Source organism: Natator depressus, chromosome 18 (assembly GCF_965152275.1).
Source record: "Natator depressus isolate rNatDep1 chromosome 18, rNatDep2.hap1, whole genome shotgun sequence".
Classification (NCBI taxonomy): domain Eukaryota; kingdom Metazoa; phylum Chordata; order Testudines; family Cheloniidae; genus Natator; species Natator depressus.
Window position 1 is genome coordinate 22,626,830 of NC_134251.1, and position 20,936 is coordinate 22,647,765.

General features: G+C 43.4%; 1 protein-coding gene across 9 annotated transcripts in view; it reads left to right on the top strand.

The window, feature by feature from the left end:
- The window catches only part of CAMTA1 (calmodulin binding transcription activator 1), a 918,369-nt gene that overhangs the window by 224,166 nt on the left and 673,267 nt on the right, over window positions 1-20,936 (top strand). For all 9 annotated transcript variants that reach the window (XM_074933836.1, XM_074933834.1, XM_074975524.1 and 6 more), the window contains exon 3: window positions 17,514-17,581. In XM_074933836.1, the coding sequence (XP_074789937.1) occupies window positions 17,514-17,581 (68 nt within the window). The remainder of the gene's footprint in view (window positions 1-17,513; window positions 17,582-20,936) is intronic.

The following is a 20,936-nucleotide window of genomic DNA, read 5'->3' on the forward strand; positions in this document are numbered from 1 at the left end:
AGAATCAACAAACGTGGCATTGAACAGACGGAGGTGGAAACACTGGGTTGCCTTGTGTCATAAGTTACAAGACGTCTAATCCAATAATAATGGGAATGCAGAAAAATTCCATTTCCAATGGGTGTGTCGCCACTATCTCCAAGCAGGGTCTGCCAGCGCATTTCTTTAGTTCAAAGAGCTGAACGTGGCATCTACAACCAGTAATGCTTTTCAGACATTATTTATGTTCAGTCTGATTGGATCAATTATTCTGCTAGGAAATCTGCTCTCCTTTACACTAGTTGTTTACAACTTTGCCATTATCCCCTTGGATAAAAACCCATCGTGCCATGCTTGGTACAAGATGTTAATATCTGTTTGTTTGTTTTTACATCAGAATCAAAATATAAAAACACCAACTATGATAAATATTAACACCTGACTAAAAGCCATAAAGAAAGCTAGAAAATTCGTTGTTAAAGCTGCCACTGTGTAATTAGGATTGTTAAAGGGTGTAGCTAGGAGCAATTGGTAAGGAATTAAGAAAATGTAAATTTTTAAGTTAAATAATTGGAAAAATCTCCTAATGGTCATATGTGCTACGAAGTGATCATCTCATTACATGGGACGCTTAAAACTGTGCCAGAGAAAGCACTAGCAAATATGATTGGGTTCATTTGTAATTCACCTCTTGCAGACAGTTTTGTGGTCAGAAAGCAAAGTAAAAACATTCAGAAGGCCAGGAAGCTTTGTAAGGAACAGTCCTGCATTGGCTGGCCTGGGGCAAAAGACTTTGCTGTTCTGGGTGATTTTGTTGGATTCGGTCAAGCCCTCTGCATAATTATGATTTCAAAAAAAATTTTTTATTGATTTATTTGGTGTTAAATATTTAGGGTGGAACCCACCACCAGCTTTCTGCTGGTGACTCCCTGTTCGTAGCTCCATTAGATCTGGTACGGTGTCAACTAACCGTTCTGATTTGCAGACTGTATTAGGCACTTGCATGAATATTGTAATGCTCCAGGGTCCCTTTTGATATCAGCATCACAGTTCCAAAACAAAATCCAATTGAATCTATTGCATTTAGCAGAGTAAATATCCTACCTGTAGTTCTCTGACGCCTACCTGCAAATGGCATGTATCCTCATAAGACGGTGCCCATGATACATGGACGTTTCTTTCTGTTCAAACTCCTACTGAAACACTGGAGTTTTGTGTCGAAAGCGTGTGCTGCAGCAAGCATATGATCTAGCATGGATGCCGACAAAGATTTTTAACAAAATGTAACCCCCACCCCCACTCCCCCAGCACCCCAGTGGATGAACTGAAAGCGAGGAGGCCAGACCCTATGCATGTTCTGCAGCTAGGCTGCAAATCCAGCTGCCTGTTTTGTCTCCAAAACATGTTTCTTCCCAGCTGCCAGAAACGATTAGTGTCCATTTTAAAGACTGCCCGTCTGCAAAAACCAGCTCTGAACAGAAATGGCTTTACACTCTCCAGAGTTTAGGGTTTTTGTTTTTAATTTCTGAATGATAAAAACAGCACTGATTTTAATAAAGTATGTAAAGAAATTGTACTGGAGTTAATGACCTGCAACAGTGCCAGCTTCCAGCTAAGTGTGAGTTAAAGCCCCCTGTAAAATGGGGGTTTAGAATGGAAACAGCTAAGCCTCTCGAGTCTTTTGCGGCTATTAATCACGTTAAGCAGTTAGTTTTTTCCTTTTTGGTGTATGTTTCTTTCCAATGTGACAAAAAGAACATAAATTTCTCTCTCATAACACTGATTCTCTTTACAGTAACCTTTTGAAGAGCAAATCCCTTTATATGTGTTTGATAGAACATATACTGCATCAAAAGCCGCTTCGCAAGATTTCTTTGATTGACTTTGTTTCAAGGAGCAGGCATGGATCTCCCAGTGCCATCGTCACGTACTTTCACACTCATATCTTTTATTGACTGGCTGCTGTTGGAAAGAAGGAAAAAGAAGTTAAATATCTTTGTAGGTCCCTTTTCATGACGACTGGCTGGAGGATTTGGGTAGATGAGTGTGGGCTGGGGATGTATGGAACTGGGTCCAGCTCCCACTCCAGGCACAGGGGATGGCAGCATTCTGGGAGTGATAGTGGGGACTGTTTTCCCTCCTGCCTTGTCTGGAATACTGCGCAACCTGCCTTGCCGTCAAGGCTCAGGTATCTACCTGCTTTAGGAAAAAGTGGCTAGGTCTGGCTGCAAGAGAAATTCAGTCAATACTTTCCCCCAATGCTAATTGTGTGCCTTCAAATTCTCCTAAAATGGCTCCAACGTTTTCCTTTAAGCGGCTGCTGCAGCATGAGACACTACCAAGGAGCCGCTGGCCTGGCATGTTTATGTTTGCCTGCAGTGTTTTGTGCAATCTCTTCTAAAACATTGACTCCTCGGGCTTATTGTTTAACAATATTTCTAATTGCTGGGATTGGTCTGTTTGCATTTCAGCACTTCTTGTAGAGCAAAGACTTGGAGGGTGGAGCCTTTATCTTATGGGACTTCCTTTGACATTTCTTTTGTTTGTGTATCTGCTTTTGGGATTTAGTTTCTTTTGTAGATAATGGGATTCCATTCTGGGGTGTGAAGGAGCCAGTGAGCTGTCAGCTGGGAGAAGAGATACGAGCTTTTGATCAATGGCTTCTGTTAGTTTGTATCTTGGATGTATTAATGTTCAAATTGTCTGTTTTTATTAGTTTTATTGGATGTGGGGTTATGACGTAAAGTTGGGAAAGGGCTTTTTTAAAAATGTGTTTGTCTTTGCTAGTGGCTGAGTTTCTGGGGCTGTGAGATCTCCTTTCATTGTAGACTGTTTGGAGTCTCTCTTAATGCCAGCAAACGATTCTAACACATCTGCCGGCTGCTTGTGCAGCTAGGGTTCTGTAGTTAAGTCACACCTGAGTTTCTTTTACCTGTCACTCAGTTCACAGTAGAACCGGGGATACATTTAAAAGAAACAGCCCTGGTAACGGGAGGCCTGTCTTTATTCACAGAACTCAGATCCACAGCATGGGCAGCAGCGATAAACACCACATCTGCCAATAATGCCCCTAGGATGTCTCCAAGGAGTGACAAGGGAGTTCAAAGTCCCTGACCAGTCTGCTGAATGCCAGCAGCAGGAGGCCAGACAGTGGCAGTTGTGCTGGTGGGTTTTTGTTATGTAGATACTTGTATTACTGGGAACTGGGTTTAGACCCACCATCTCCTTCCACATAGGCCAATTAACAGCAGATTAAGGGTCACTACTCACAGGGGCCAGATGTTTTTCTCCTCTGCTGGCATATGATGCAGTGTGGGCACTGGTGCTGTAAGGCGTATGCATGAGATGACTGGCATGTGCATTGGTGGGGGATGTTTGTTCTTGTGGCGTATCCTCCTCAAATATATTTCTTTGGTTATTTTGCTCCCCACCACAAATGCCACGAGATGTAGTACACCGAACACTCTGTTTTGTATCTATGTTAGAGTTCAGCCTCAAGTTTTCTGCTGCTGGGCCAGTTGTGTTGACTTTCTCTGCATGTTTCACTGATTCCAACAGGGCCGTTTGTCAGGGCACTCCTCTTTTTGGTTGGCTTTGTGCGGTGAGCATTCACTCCAAGTACTGCAAAGCATCACTGGCTCACTGACTTCTTCTAGCTCTACAATTTGTGAGGTTGTAGACTAGAGCTTTCCCAGCTTCTTGTTACTGATGTAGTGACAGAAGTTGGCATGTAGGTGTCAAACTGTAATATGAATCTTTGCTTGTTTCTCTTCTACATAATGTAGAGTCGTTTGAATAGAACGACTCCTGGGCTCTTTGGTTGAGAGACTCTCCTTAAATGAAATGTTACTTTGATTTTCTATTTCATATTTGAATGTGTGGTTGTAGATATGTTAGCTGCATTAAATAACTGAAAATGCTCTTTGTAAATACAATAGGAATCGTTTACAAACTAGTACATGAGTTAGGTTTAATGGTAATCCTGTGTGTGTTGATCTTTCCTTTGTGACATGCATACCTAAGATTGCTGGAGATACCTTTGCCACATAATAAAATTATGCGCTATATCATTGCTGAAACGCGCTGTGATGAAGGGTTATCTGGCTGTGTGAAGATTTTAGGTATCTGGCTGTGGGTACATGAGGAGAAAGTGAAATCGATTCAGTTAGATTGGGTGGGAGAAGTTATGGAATTTATATTGGACTAGACCATGGCATTTTATATGATTTAGTAGCTCCTTGAAAGGTATGTTTCTGGATAGTAAAACACGTCCAGCCTGGGCACGGCCAACACGGAGTTGGCAGTTGCGTGATGCCTCTCAGTGGTGGCAGGGGCACAGGAGCTGTGTCTGCTCCGCTGTTGTGGGTTTTTTTTAAGATGTGAAATGTTTTCTGTTTGTGCAGTAATTTTTGTTTTAATGCACTCTGGGGGATTCGTTAATACACAAACTCACACACACGTGAGTGTGTGTGGGAGAAAGACCATTTGGGTCGTCATCATTAATCTCTTTGCTTCTGGACCGAGGCTTGTCCTGGCACTGTAAATCGATGCTCCATTCAAATTAGCGTAAAGCCAGGCCATAGAGTACCTAGACAATTGGGCTGCACTGGGGATGCAGTGACTGCTTTGAGGAGCCTAGTGGTATTTTTGAGAGAACCACATTGGCCCTTGTCCTTGTTTTCCCAGTAGTCTGTTTCCAAACCAGCCATCCAACTAGCGACCTACCTTAGCTGATGCTTCCATGGTGAAAGTACAGAATCCAGTTTCAGAATAGCTTTATGTTGCTCCTTTTTACCTTGCAGTTTCAAGTGGGCTTTATGAAGTGGCTACATACTGATCTACTCCTCTTGGTTATAAAGATGAGCATTCTGGGAAGGGTGCCTTTTCTGCAGTTTGCATAAGTCCGGTTTTGTTATCCCATTTTTTCAGTTTGCATCCTCCTAATGCATAAGTCTTTGTAACTGTGGAGGCTTTAGTTAGTGCATGAAGAGCAGCATGGGGACTTGATTGTCTCTCCACTGTAGACTTTAATTTGTCTGGGTTTGTGAGGGAGATTTTCCTTGTTCTCCAAAGGTATTTTCTCTGAATGAGGGAAATCAGCCTCTAATATGTTGTTAAGCAGAAAGCCCTTGGGAACTCATATCCTAGTTGATGTGAATCCTTCCTTTATCCTCTTATAAGAATTGAATTATACTTTTAGAATTGTCTAAAGATCTATCCCTCTGAGACTGAATTGATCTTTTGTCTTTCATACGAACACAGTGGGGACTAATGCTGCAAGGGGGCCTGAGTGACCATGCTGCAAAGACACATAATTGTTTGGCCACAGTTCTGCAGCACACTTGTCTGATGGCCGAATCCATCCCCACGAGTGGCTTTCAAAAATTCGTTGCATGCCTGTGGACTTCAGTCTACGAGAAAACTGTCTAATGGGTTCCAGATTATGAAGAGATGCCTGACCTCTACATAGTAAGGGGAAAGCAAGCCTCTTGTTTATTAAACCAATTTGCATCTCCCACTTCTAACATGGTGAAGAGGAAACCAAACCCTAACTGAAAAAGCTGTGTTGTGTGAAAACTTGTAGGTGCTGAATTTATTTTAAAATCTTCTAGCATCCTTTAGTGCACTCTGTCTGTTATTCCTTGATGTACAAACTTCTGAACGGTTCGATTCTTCAGTCTGTTGAGGAGAGGTGCCTTTTGCTGGGGTTCTGTGGTAGGTGTGTGGCATCTTTATTTACTGGCTGCCCGAGGAGCGAATCGCCCCGGTAATCAAGAATGCAGTGAACACTGCATCCCTCATGCACACGCTGTTATGTAAATGGCATACACACAAAGAAGTTGGTAAAAACATAAAATACTTTTGCTTGAAGGTTGCAGCGTAAACCTGTTTTATTACTTAGTATTGAAAATGACAACACACAAGAACCAGAAACAGAGCGGGAAAGAAGCTGCTCTGTCAGACAGAGGCACAACTCCCCTCTTACCCCAAGCTGTATGCAGACAGAGTGCGGCTACCTCTCCCGTCACTGTATGTAGTGTAGCTGTAGCCGTGTCGGTCCCAGGGTATGAGCGACAAGGGGTGTGTGTGTGTGGGGGGGGGGGGTAATATCTTTTATGGGACCAACTTCTGTTGGGGGGAGAGATGAGCTTTCGAGCCACATAGGTCTCGGGACCTGAAGAAGAGCTCTGTGTGGCTCAAAATTGTCTCTCTCCGTCCAATAAAGGATATTTCCTCCCCCACCGTACTGCTCCCATTCCCCGACACTTTGCTACAAAGCATCCTAGCCTGCAAGCGGGACCAGGAAACCCTCCACACACTCCAAGTGATAGCTTGCGGTTTCAGCACAGTCTTCAATACACCTTATTATACATGCTATATTTACGTGCCCATTTTTAATCTATGTTTAAAAATTGCTGTTCCTGGATGGGCAGGTATCTATATACAAGGATAAAAATAACATACATTATTAATACATTAATGTACAAAAATCCATTCAGCATTGAGTCTGCTGAGATACACTGAGCAAGCCCAGGACTCCAGTGTAGAGGTGAAGTGGTACAGTGGATTTTATCTTTTTAATGTAAAAAGTTTAGACCCATAGTTTTCTCAGGTAGCTGTTGTGAGGAGAGGGAAGATGTTAAATATGCAATATTCAGGTAGGCTGATGGGTAGGTCCAGGTGTGACTTCAGACCTGTCAAGGTTCCTTCCCCCCTCCCCCGAACTCTAGGGTACAGATGTGGGGACCTGCATGAAAAACCCCCTAAACTTTATTCTTACCAGCTTAGGTTAAAACTTCCCCAAGGTACAAACTATTTTACCTTTTGCCCTTGGACTTTTTTGCTGCCACCACCAAGCATCTAACAAATATATGACAAGGAAAGAGCCCGCTTGGAAACGTCTTTCCCCCCAAAATCCTCCCCAAACCCTACACCCCCTTTCCTGGGGAAGGCTTGATAAAAAGCCTCACCAATTTGCATAGGTGAACACAGACCCAAACCCTTGGATCTTAAGAACAATGAAAAAGCAATCAGGTTCTTAAAAGAAGAATTTTAATTGAAGAAAAAATAAAAGAATCACCTCTGTAAAATCAGGATGGTAAATACCTTACAGGATAATCAGATTCAAAACATAGAGAATCCTTCTAGGCAAAACCTTAAGTTACAAAAAGACACAGAACAGGAATATACATTCCATTCAGCACAGCTTATTTTATCAGCCATTTAAACAGAACAGACTCTAACGCATATCTAACTAGATTACTTACTAAGTTCTAAGACTCCATTCCTGTTCTGTTCCCGGCAAAAGCCTCACACAGACAGAGAGACCCTTTGTTTCTCCGCCCCTCCAGCTTTGAAAGTATCTTGTCTCCTCATTGGTCATTTTGGTCAGGTGCCAGCGAGGTTATTCTAACTTCTTAATCCTTTACAGGTGAAAGGGTTTTTCCTCTGGGCAGGAGGGATTTTAAAGGTGTTTACCCTTCCCTTTATATTTATGACAGGACCCATTAGCCTCCAATACTTCTGCTCCTCCACTCCACCTCCCCAAGCTGAGTTTGTTGACATTGGTTTGCCACAAGGGCTTCTGCCTCTGAACTCTGATGTTCTCATGCCTACAGGGACTGGTTTATGGCAGCATTGCCTCAGTGACCCATTGAACACACCTGCTTTGGAGGGATCTAGAGTTTGAACCAGCTTGATCCATCTCTATATGAAGGCATTTGTTTCCTAAAATGCCTGTGTGTACAAGCCATCTGCCAATAGCTTCTTTAGGGTTCTGTACTAGAACAGACCATGAATCCAGATTCCAGAAGCTCTGCCTTCCTCCTCCAGTGCTGGTCATTCCATTCCATTCCTTTCTAGGGCTTGCTTTCCGTTCGCGCGTAGGATTGGGTGCACATTATAACCTGGGCAAACCCCTTTGTTTTCAGTTTTTACTAATTTTGACCTAAAATTTCCTGGGTTTTACAAAAACTATTATTCAGTTTTTACTGTCCCGTCCCCCCCAGCCCCTCCATATGCAAATTTTAGACCACTCAAGGACATGAACATACTGACAGTTAGGAAAATTCAATACCTTCTATTAGGTAAATGTGTTTACGTTAATAATAAATTGGTCTAAGTGTACATGTGAGCCTCTTAAAGTAAGGCAATGTGGTGGAAGACGCACACATGCATGTGCACATACTGTTCATGTACAGTTCATGAAATAAACCGCAGCATTCAACTGCTTTTACTTACTTCATTTATTGCTTTTTTTTTCTGTCTTCCTATCCCATGATATATATTTATCCAGAAAACTGAAGTTAATTTTTGCACTGATTTTTTTTTACCTTGTCCCCACCCACCCTTTTTTTTGGGGGGGGGGGGCAGGGGGTGTTTACAAACACAGATTAAATTGCCAGGAAACTTTAAACAAAATAAAAACTGAAAATGAAGCACCTTGAACATGGTGCATGTAGGACATGATACAATAGGTATGCAGGCATATCTCCTACTAGGCATTATACTGTGCATATTCAGAGCTAATTGGTTTTGGGGACCAGTCATCTTTGGGTACGTCTATGCTACAATTGGACACCTATAGCTGGCTTGGGCTTGCGGGGCACAGGCTAAGGTGGTTTAATTGCTGAGTAGTGGCTTGGTCTGGAGCCCAGGCTCTAGGATTCCCATGAGGTGGGAGGGTCCCAGAGCTTCAAACATCCACACTGCAGTTAAACAGCCCCTTAGTCTGAGTCCTACGAGCCTGGGTCAGCTGGCCCGCACAAGCCACAGGTGTCTAATTGCAGTGTAGACCTAACTTCCATCTTCATTTAGTTGCACATTGTCAGAGTTTTAGAACTTGTGCTTGTTTCACGTATTCATCTGATTTGACCAGTTGGGAATAGCGCAGCATTTGTTGCTTACACCAAGATTGTGTCCAGTGTAGCTGTTCCAGGAATCAGGTTTGGGGGGGTTTGCATTACATTATTTTGACACTGCATTTTAAATGGCATCCGATCAGAAATAATGAGGGGGCATATTCATGACCTCAGCACAGCCTTCTTCCCTTATTCATGTATGAATGGCATTGCTAAAATCTATTGCAATAGTAATTGTTTTAAAAATACAGGCTAATAATTGTTTGTAAAATGAGTCATGCAGTGGATTCTGGGAGAATTTATTTGTAGTGTAAACACGTTGGTCAGAAGTTATTAACATGACATTCCCACAACTCTAATAAAGTTCATAACACAGAGATCTGGCACCACTGAAATACTCAAAGGACATTAAGTATCAGTCTTAAAACCAAGAGTATTGGAAACAAGATATTTTTACGTCTCGTTTGGGAGTAATATAATTGCATTTTGTGGCTCTAGCAGATGCTTGGGCCAGCTGGTTGGAGAGCATTGTCCCTCCCCCCCCCCCCCCCCCCCCCGAGCTTTGGTACCATACAGATAAAACTCTTGTATAGAACTCTCATAAAAACCTTTTTTTTATCATCTCATGGTCGAAAGACCCATTTTTGTGTGTACATAATATTCTGGATTGTGTAGTCTGTAGACACTTTTATTACAAAAGCACTGGAGAATAAACTACAAATGTTTGAGTCTAATTTGAGACAATATAACATTCAATCCGGCTTCACTGACCTTTCTGTCTAGCTACCGCTATCCAAATCTCCCTGAGAAGGAAAACCTAGAGCTGACGGAGACTAAGTTATTTATTTTTCGAGAGAGATTATCAATTGACATGGAACTGCGGAAGTAAACACATCTGAGTGCATCCTCATGGATGGGGTGCCAGAGCGCTGTCACCCCACGCTGTGTTGGATTGCAGGCTCACTAGGGAACATTGGAGGGACTGAATAGCTCACGTTTGGTGTGAAACTTGAGTAATGAGGCTCCACATTTACATATAAACTTCCCAATGCTGGTCATCACCACAGCATCCAAGCACTTAATATAATAAATTGTTTGTTTGTTCTTGCGACTTCCCTGTGAGGCAGAAAAGTACCCGCACAAGAGCACACTAGAGTGGTTGTGTTGTCCCAAGCAGTGTTTAATTTGTGCCAGGGCTGAGCCTCGGCACCTCTGGGCTTGGCAGTTCATGTCCCTGGCCCCCTGGGCTTGCCGCGTCAGTTATGAAAGTAAAAAAATTGCTTCAGCCCTGGCACTTCTGTCGTTACAAATAAAGCCCTGGGCCCAAGGCAGCATTGGAAGCTACATAATTGTGACCTGTAGGCAGAGTTGGCTGTAGCAGATTTTCACAGCTGCTTCGCCCTAAAGAAAAGGTAGAGAATATGGCTGCCCCGCCTTACACTGACTCGAATGGATTTGGGGTCAAACTTTGCTTAAACAACATTTCCTTTGCACATTCGTTGTCTCGTGCTGACTAGTTAGCCAAGAAAAATCGGAGCAGCTGGACTGGCTGGGTGCGTGGGTCAGCATGTTGCCCTGAATGAGAGAAGATTACTGGTTGCACATTTGCCAACACTTCATGTTGCCAAAGCTGGATTCCGGGGGGAATATTTTATTTTTGCATGGTATTTTTGGACAGTCTAATTATGCAAATACTGTACTACGAATCCTCTCCTTTTCCATGAGAGTTTTGTGCTTATGACCTTCCCAGCTTGTGCGACTTTAAGACAAATCCTTAATGGGATTTCCAGCATTTTACTTAACTTGTCACAGTCAAGCCTTGCGTCTCACTGTTCTGTAAAAGAGTTGGTTATTTCATACATTTTTATGTGCAGTTCTGTCGCTGTGCAGCTGAGATGTTCATTGGACTAGCGCAGGTTAGAGTTTTGGGGCATAGTGAGACCTAGAGGCACCATTTGAGAGAACCCAGTGCTTGCATCCAGCCCATGAAAAGCTGTAATACTTGCATTCTGTATATCCATTTTTTTAAATACTCATTTTTGATGCTGCTTCTGTTAAATTGAACAGTTGTAATTAGTAAGTGGCAGCCTCCCTCTTTTTTTTCCCCATTGAAAGCAGCTCCAGACGATGGGAATCAAAAGGATCACTGTAGAGGCTGTTTTTAATAGCGTACCAGTCGTGCCTTCTACAAGTGTTTTTTAATCTGTAGCCCCCAGGAGGAGCTTAGGTGAGACAGAAGACACCGTGGGAAGCTGAGCCAGAAGTGTGCAGGTTTTAAGACAGCAGTGTGTTTTGGAGTCCAGAATGGCTGCATGAGCTGTGGATTCTCCATGTGGCAGGCAGAGCAGAATGTGGCTGTAGGAGGCAGACCCGGTAGTAGTCGAGTGGCTGGGTCACAGCCAGGAGGAGACTCCAGATTCCATGTAACGTCCTCTATCTCTGAACGTTGTACCGAGTCACGCCCTGATGTGAGTCCAGAGAACTTCTAGGCAGCCCCTAACCATAGGAATGTGAAGCTCTCCATCCAGGTTGGGATTGGGGACTCGGGGCAAAGGGTCAGGCCAGTTCCTATTTGGGAGTGATCAGCGACCTGCCTGGCTGTGCCGTTCTGCAGCATGGCTGTCGTGTGGCTGATCGCTGGGCAGCAGGTGATGCTGCACCCGTGCAGCGACCAGAAGACCCAGGAGCTTGAGGAAGGGAGATGGAAGGAGAAGACAGGTCACTTGGGACGCAGGGACAGCCTGGCACCTCAAGGCCTAGCAGGCAGCATTCAGAAAGGCAGGGAGTCATGAGAGTTCTTGTTACTTCAGAGCAACTATCTTTAAGACTCCCCTTATTTACCCACAAGGAAATGTTCTCCTGGGTGTGTTTATGGTAGATCCAGCTTGACACCTAGTGGCCGGTTGGATTTATGGCAGGTAACAGCCTAACCTTTGCTGGAGTCTGAGTTGCTGGCTCTTGTGCTTTGGTTAGATTTTTTTTCTAACTTGGCTCCAATCAGAGTGGGGATTTATGAACCTGCATGTGCTGGTCACGTCTTCGTTCTGTGAGAATCATCATGAGTCCCTTTCCTAATGCTGCCAATATAATTTAAAGAAACAGGAGTAAAAAATATCCCTCTAAACTTGTTGTAGCACATCCTGTATTAGGCTGGCAGGAACAGCAGTGATCATTAGAATATCTCTGAGAAGACATTTGCAGCTTTTTCTGCAGCCTGACCTGAATTGAGTGGTTTGAGCCTTTACCGGTACTGTAGTTATACCCAGGATACAGCTCTGTGCTGAATTAAACAGTCTCTCATGCAGTGCAGCCTATCAATCAGCAAGCAGAGAGGCATTGACATAATTTATAACAAAAAGCTAAAATAAAAATGTTCTTGTGGCTGGTTGGGATTTGAATCCAAGCCGTGGAGATTAAATGATGCAAAGATAAAGTGTCTTTGCCTTCATGTTCTTTTGCCTTGTTCATTCTAGCTCACTTTACACACCAGCCCTATCGGTTTCCCAGACACCATGAAGTATGTTCTGAGCTGGGTTTGTTACTTTGTTAGCACTGGCCTCCTTCCCATCAGAGAATCCTGCGGGTTACTTTGAGGGGAGTATGCCCTGCAATGTCAATATTAGGGACAGATATTGTCTGGGTGCTGCTGTTTTTCTCTTTGAATATTGACAGCACAAGTGACTTGCTAAAAATGGCAGCTGGACTTCCTTGCCCTGTTGCCAATGCCCATGCTTCCATCTCACCAAGCTGAAATGGGCACCCGCGTTAAGCAACAGGTGGCTGCTGTAGAATGAGAGGCTCTGACTGGGATCCCATATAACAATACCTCACACAGATAGCGCTTTTGGTCCACATTGCTCTTCAGAAACAGGCATGTGGCATTGTTACTCCCAATTCACGGTTGAAGAAAGACGACTTGCCCAGATTTCAGAGTAACAGCCGTGTTAGTCTGTATTCGCAAAAAGAAAAGGAGTACTTGTGGCACCTTAGAGACTAACCAATTTATTTGAGCATAAGCTTTCGTGAGCTACAGCTCACTTCATCGGATGCATACTGTAGAAACTGCAGAAGACATTATATACACAGAGACCATGAAACAATACCTCCTCCCACCCCACTCTCCTGCTGGTAATAGCTTATCTAAAGTGACCACTCTCCTTACAATGTGTATGATGATCAAGGTGGGCCATTTCCAGCACAAATCCAGGGTTTAACAAGAACGTCGGGGGGGGGGTGGGGAGTAGGAAAAAACAAGGGGAAATAGGTTACCTTGCATAATGACTTAGCCACTCCCAGTCTCTATTCAAGCCTAAATTAATTGTATCCAATTTGCAAATGAATTCCAATTCAACAGTCTGTCGCTGGAGTCTGGATTTGAAGTTTTTTTGTTGTAATATTGCAACTTTCATGTCTGTAATCGCGTGACCAGAGAGATTGAAGTGTTCTCCTACTGGTTCATGAATGTTATAATTCTTGACATCTGATTTGTGTCCATTTATTCCTTTACGTAGAGACTGTCCAGTTTGACCAATGTACATGGCAGAGGGGCATTGCTGGCACATGATGGCATATATCACATTGGTAGATGTGCAGGTGAACGAGCCTCTGATAGTGTGGCTGATGTTATTAGGCCCTGTGGTGGTGTCCCCTGATTAGATATGTGGGCACAGTTGGCAACGGGCTTTGTTGCAAGGATAGGTTCCTGGGTTAGTGGTTCTGTTGTGTGGTGTGTGGTTGCTGGAGAGTATTTGCTTCAGGTTGGGGGGCTGTCTGTAGGCAAGGACTGGCCTGTCTCCCAAGATTTGTGAGAGTGTTGGGTCATCCTTCAGGATAGGTTGTAGATCCTTAATAATGCGTTGGAGGGGTTTTAGTTGGGGGCTGAAGGTGACGGCTTCAGGAGAGTGGGTTTGTGTGTGGGGGGGGGAGAGAGAACCTGGATTTGTGCTGGAAATGGCCCAACTTGATTATCATACACATTGTAAGGAGAGTGATCACTTTAGATAAGCTATTACCAGCAGGAGAGTGGGGTGGGGGGAGAGAAAACCTTTTGTAGTGATAAACACCCATTTTTTTCATACTTTGTGTGTATAAAATATCTTCTACACTTTCCACAGTATGCATCCGATGAAGTGAGCTGTAGCTCACGAAAGCTCATGCTCAAATAAATTGGTTAGTCTCTAAGGTGCCACAAGTACTCCTTTTCGACTTGCCCAGAGTGACACAGCAAGTCAGTTTTGGAGCTGGGAGCGGAATGCAGTTCTCCTGACCCTCAGTTCAGCAGCTGACTTACTCCTGAAGCTGTTCATGCATTGGGATATGCAGTATCCTGCACTGCAAATGTGTGTGGGGAAAATGGTTTAATTTGTATGAATAAGAAATATATTGTGGGGATTGTGAGAGAGAGATGTGGCCTGAGTCCAGGACAGGATGCAAGCATCTTCTGAATTCTAAACTTGGTTCTGTCTTGGGTGAGTCATGTCACCCTTCTGCACCACCCCAATCAGAAAATTAACCCTTAGGAGTTATACCTACCCCATAAAACTGTGCTGAGGGAGAATATATTCATCAGAGCGAACCCCGTTAGCCCCATTCCAACACCAGGCCCTTTTCCCTCTTCTGTTGGAAATGTGCCTTCCCCACCTCACTAGCCCTCTGCGAATCTGAGTCATTGCTGCTCTATTAACTTCCATTACAGTCCCAACCCAGACTGGGCTCCATGTTTGGTAGTCTCCATGCCTGCTGGTGGTTGGGCAGCAGCTCACATCTGGGAGAGGCTGGATCCTCCCTCACCGGGGTGGTGCACCCCACTGTCCCTGCCAGACATAGCTTCCCTCTTTTGGTGATGTATTTGTGTCCTGCAGTATTTCCAAACCCAAGCATGTGGACCAAAATATTATTTTTATATTTGAAATGAATGCTAAGATTCTCTCTCATTCACATGATTCCAGGAGCTGGGGCTTTAAGAAACACACCAAATACTGCAAGACTTGCTGTGAAATCATGTGTAGGCAACAGTGGTCCTGTTTCTATTCTGCACATTGGGAATAACATTGCACACAATTCTATGAAAATTCTAGCAGTTCTAATGCAAATAGTGGGAGGTAGAGGCTATAGACATGAGACACTGGGGAAGAAATGCTAAAGCAAAGCTGCTTTCATGCACACCCTCCTGTACTGGAGCAGTTTGTGTTTTTTCTCTCTCAAGTTCTTGGAAATTTTTACAATGGTAATGTGGGGCGTGCTGGTTCCAAACAGACCTTGAATGGTCTCTTGAAATGTGTTAACTACTTATGCTAAACAATCTGTTCCACCTTGTGTTTTGCTGTGATACCCTGAGTATCTTTCCCAAACAAAGAAGAGCTCTGAGTAGCTCGAAAGACTCTCTCTCTCACCAACAGAAGTTGGTCCAATAAAAATATTACCTCACCCACCTTGTCGGTCTGTAGGAGTCTAGACGGTCTTAGATATTCAGACATAATTTTGACGTATGCCGAGAAGCAGAGTGCTACAGCCAGTGTGTGGGAAATGGGACTTCTGCCATCTTCTACTTTAGCTCAGGAGCAATCACTAATTGCTGTATTTCTACAAATCTCTCTAGAGTGCTTGCCTCTTTAGGGTGGAATTGTTCCACAGTGGCTGGATCGCTCTCTGGATGGTTTAATGACGCTGATATATGAGGAGGAGTTCTGCGATCTGCTGGGAGTGGCAATGATGGGAAGGCACTGGAATGTGCATCATGGCGTGATGTGCTTAGGGTGGGACGTGCTCTGTCTGGGTGAAAGCCGAATGAATGGGACTGGTGCAGTCTTTTCTGCTGGAGTAATACATGTGGAGGATTCAGAGCAGCAGCCGTGTTAGTCTGTATCCGCAAAAAGAAAAGGAGGACTTGTGGCACCTTAGAGGAGGAGCGGCTTTTGTCCTGGGTTAGAGCATGACAGGCTCTTTCTGGAGGGTTGTCTGGCCACATGCAGGTCCCCATAGTGAGTCTGCACACTCAGCAGTTCTAATGCTCGCTCTAGTGTTGCTCCTGCCAGTACGCCACAGTTGTAAGTCGTGAAGGATGAAGTGGTGCCCAGCATATTCCCCCACAGAATGCATCATTCCTTGCTGTAGTCTGTAACATCCTCTGTTGGGCCGAGGCTGTGAACCTGCCCCCTCTTCAGGGCTGCCCAGAAACTCCTCTTCCCTTCCTAAATCATCGTGTTAATATCTTCCCTGCTCAGTCACCTGACCAATGGCAAGAATAGCCTGCGTTTTGTGAGCAACAGATTTAAAAATAAAAAAAGGAGATGGTTTTACACATTGCACAATCAGCCTGTTGAACTCTCACTCACAAGATATAGAATTCAAGAGCTAAGCAAGATTCTAAAAAATATTAGATAAATATTAGATGATCCAAAATCGTATCAGGCATGCTAAGATAAAACCTATTTCCGAGACATGAACCATCTACTAACTGACAAGGTTATGAAGAAATGTCTTCTATGGGAAGGGTATTGCATAATTGTCCACTAGTGGGTTTCTTACACCTTCCCTTGCATTGATGGACCCCTGGTTTGACCCAATATGGCAATTCCTATGTCTGACAAAACAGGAGAGGAATGGACTGGTGTGTCACATCTGAAGGTGGGGAGTGACTAATCCAGTGCTATATAAGAGATGCTGTGAGCTAGGTCTAGTGTCTTCCTCTCCATAAAATGCACATCTGCACAGCACTGCCCCAGAGTTGGAGTTTTGAGTCTTCGAATTGAAAACTGATACATAATTCCTATTCAGCAGCTTTTTTATCAGGCTTAAGGAAGTTGATTTGGTGTTTTTGTAGTAATTTGAGGTTTATGAAACACATAAACCAGCACCATCTTAATTTAACTTACAGACTCTGCCAATTTCCTGTGAGCAAATCAGTTCTCATCTGGAAGTAATGGGCCGTATCATGCCTGCAAGTGGGAGCAATGACTTATGGTGATGTCACCCACTGGCTGTTCATGGAAATTATTAATAAATCTGTAATTCTATCTGCAGTGATGTTGTGTGTATAAATATTTAATTTACCTTCAGGTGCCCATGCTTTCACCGTCATGCCCTTAACCTTTCTGACTTAGCGCAGAGCTCGGAGGAACTGCACAGTAGATGAAGTTATCAGTGCTTTCTCTGTGGTGGGAACGGTTTAATGTATTTCTCCTTTTTCCTTTTAATCTTTACACAGTTTGGCTTTGGGGGCTTGGGGCTTAGAATCCAAGCTGACAAAACCCAACTTCTCCTGCCTGGGTGAAAGATTTAAAAGATGGCTCTGTCCATGGCAGAGGCCTCCCTAACACAGAGTGTTGTGAGTGTGACTAAGTGAAGACCTGTTGCCTGCTTCTGTTTTTAAATGAATGGCATTTGGGGTAGGAAACACTTTCTTATGTTTTCTGTTTAAAGGCTGAAATATTTTGGTCCTCACTATAGACTTGCCCTTTCCAGCCAAAGGCTTTCATCATTGTAGCGTGCCAAGTGGTACAAAGAAGACTTTTCAAACTGGATTTTAAAGTCAAGGATCTAGCAGCGGAGGCAGGATTGAAAGTATCCTGCTTGAGGGTGGAGCAGATTTAGAGAAGTTCTGTTCTGTGAAACTTTCAAGTCTCCAAAACTAGTATGCAAGTTAATTCTTTTTTGCACATTTTTCTTTTTCAGGAAATTGCAGCTTATTTAATAACATTTGAAAAGCATGAAGAATGGCTAACGACTTCCCCTAAAACAAGGTAACATTGCTAATATTGCAGCTTGTGAAAATGTACATTGATTTATTTTCACTGATGACTTGACTTGGTAATCAATTCATTGGGCACAAAGTGAAAACTCCAAGTCATGCTTGATAGCTTGTGACACTGAAGTCTCATTAATTGACTTAATGAGTGTTTTATTGAATGAAATCAGATTGATTAAAAACAGACCACCTGCAATCTTGACAGGTAAAAGTTTTAACCTGATGATTTAACATTTAATTGTATCCTTTCAGATGAATGCATTTAAAAGGCTTTGTTGAGTGAAGGTTGTAGGCTATTTATCTTGACAATGCTCCCTACTGTCACTAATCTGTTAGCTAGAAACTAAAAAAAAACAAAAAAACCCTTGCACTTTTCCTGTTTAAAACGGAGACTCTAAGTTGGTTTGTATTTTGGCGTGTGTCTTGTTGGGGTTAAGTGTCTGGCGGCAAGGAGATCCCAATAAGCCAAATTAACAGGCATGTTTGCAGTTTATTAAGCAGTAAATGTCATATATTCTTCTAACTGCCATAAATGTTTAACTTCTGCAACCCTCTGGGAACTGATACAATAAATGAAAGACTGCAGATGTTTTCCTGATGTGGAATCCTGATGATCATTTTATTATGTTAAGAGACATGAAGTTACGCTACTTGCGACTGAAAACAAGAAAAGGAAATTGTGCTTAAGGAGAGCGTATAAAGTTCTGGGGTGTTATCTAAAACCGAATTTTTGCTTTTTCTAAATTACAGCATCTTTCTCACTGCCAATGAATGGAGCAAGGGTTTATTAGTCACAAGAGGTTTAGCTCAGCAGGACGTGCTGAAGTTCTGTTTTTCTTGCTGTATAGTTGGGAGAAACCCAGTGCATTTTCACACCTGTTCACAACTAGGCTGTTGGGTCACCGGTGTCAGAACACATTTTTGGAGGAATAATGAACTATGTTCAGGCAAGACCTGCCTCCAGATAATACAAGGAACTCCGGTGCTTTTCCTGGGAGGATGCCGGAGTAAGTGGAAGTGAGGCCCTTCCACTTCTAGTCTCTGAAGTTCAATGTGCTAACCACTGCCTGGAGAGCAGCCCAACAATGCTTAATGCAGACAAGAGCATACTGTAAAGCCAGAGTGCGCCTCTTCCATCTCCCATTGGGTATATCCCCAAGAAATGCAAATGCAGAGAGAGGTAACAGCAGACACAGCACAAGATGAATCTTTGATAGTTTGTTGCTTGGTTTGGCATCATATTCCTTTGTAATTAGTAGGGGCAGAAATTATAGTAAGATACAAGAATGGTTATTGACCGTAACAAATAGTACAAATTAACTCACTGAATGTTTAATAGCTCACAGCTGAGGGGAGGATTTAGACAAAGGAGGATGGTAGAAAAGCAGTTAAAGAACAGAGAAGGGTGGCTTTCTTTGGGAAGTTAGAAGCCAACTTCTGTTAAACTTAGGACACTCTCCACCCCCACTTCTCGAGCATTCAAGCTGCCTTAACATCCTCTTACATTATTAAACAAGTTCTTCATTAATCGTTATCAAAATGGGGTGTGTGTGAGGATTGAGAGGTGAGAAATTTCATGTGCTGTTGCTTTTACAGGTGGGGCGCCCAGTTTCATCAGACTCAAATGTATTCCTACAACGGCTGATAGTTCAGGTTCTTTCTGCCAAGGAACTTTAGGTGAACACTGTGATGGGATTCCTGGGGTGCAGCCTGTGACTGTGGGACCGCTGCGCCCCCTTAACTCTCCAGCCTGGGCTGTCTCTCTCAATGCTTTGCTAGTGACAAGCAGCAAACCCCTCTGTGCTGTTATCACTCAGTACAAATGCATGTGGAGCCCCACACACCCAGCTGGATTGCATGAATGCTCCCAGAGCCACTCATGAATCTCACAGAGAAAGGCACCAGCCAAATCCCACCAGCTCCTAGCCTTGTACCTCAGGAATATGCCGTCTTGCACTGCTCAAGACCCTTTCTTGAGCAATGCAAGTTTATTAATTGGTTCACCACTTCATCAGTGGAAAGTGGCTATACACCAGCCTAAATCTGAGCAGATTTACCAAGCAATTCAGGCAAACGCACTGGTAAAGATAAACAGTAAAACAGGTTTACTGATCACAGAAGATAGATTTTAAGTGGGCAAAAAGTCAGAGTGGTTATTAAAATATAAGCACGTAGTCTAAACTCTCAACCCTATAAGACTGGGCAACATCTAGATTAAGCAGTCTTTCTCACCCCACTGGATATTGCAGTTCATAGGACAAAGGTTTCTCCCTTGAAACCTGGGCTGGTCCCCTCTGTTGGGGTCTTTAGTGTCCTTGTTGCCTGCAGCATAGGTGGGGGCAGGAGAAAAGGCCAAGCATGGGGCCCTGGTGTTCTGTTTCATACCTTCAGTCCATGTGCTTGGAGAACACAAATCCAGGCATGTCTGGGGGCATTGCTGAGTACCCAGGCCAGGTTGAGCAATTCCCCTGGTGTGGCCTTGTGCAGGTGAGTCATTGCATTGTAGCTCCCTTGCTGGACAATGGCTGTTGATGGTTTTTGACACCTGCCGGGGCGTTGGTTACTTTCCTTGCTATTGTCTTTCGGGGAGCTAGTACCTGGGCACTTCCCAAACCCACTGCATATTTTAGTGGTGCTCCCTTGGGGTGAAGAGTGTCACACACCTCTCCAGCCTGGGTGGGGGTCTATATTTGATCACTAGTGACAGGCATCTTAATCTGCAGTCTCTGGGTGCTTCCACCTTTTTCTTGGGGCTGTGTGAACCATTTGTCTGACTCCACTCATTGGCTTCAGAACAATAGGTAAAATGATTGCATTTGGAAAGGCTGTTTTCTGACCTGGGAGCTTAAGTTATAGAATTAATGCAGAAAGATGTCTCATTGAGCCTTTGCCAGCTCAGCCTGTTGAGTGGTCAGAAAGCGTATTAAGCAGAGTCAGGGGATATATACAGCACCATTAAATACATCAGAAATATGCATTTGTTTGTAGAAATGTTTTTAAGACTTTAAGGGTTTGTTTAGTTTGCTAAAGGCAATGCATGAAAATAGCAATTTTCCTATTAATATTACAATATCCTGCTCCTGTGTATTTATACTTGAAAGCATAATGTCCCATGAGGAGGCAAGTTGCAACGGCTGTTCAAGGACCTTCTTAAATTAGTTGTTGAGTTCATTTTGAAATTTTTTTAATATTGAAATTAATTGGTGCAGTTAAATGCTGAGTTCATACAAACAGGTCTCTTGGTATTAAAGAATTTAATGACATCGATCCAGCACTGAACCAGAACATTCCCCATTCTTTGTTTGCTGCTACAGGTGCTGCTAATTTCATCTTAGGAAATTAATAAAAAT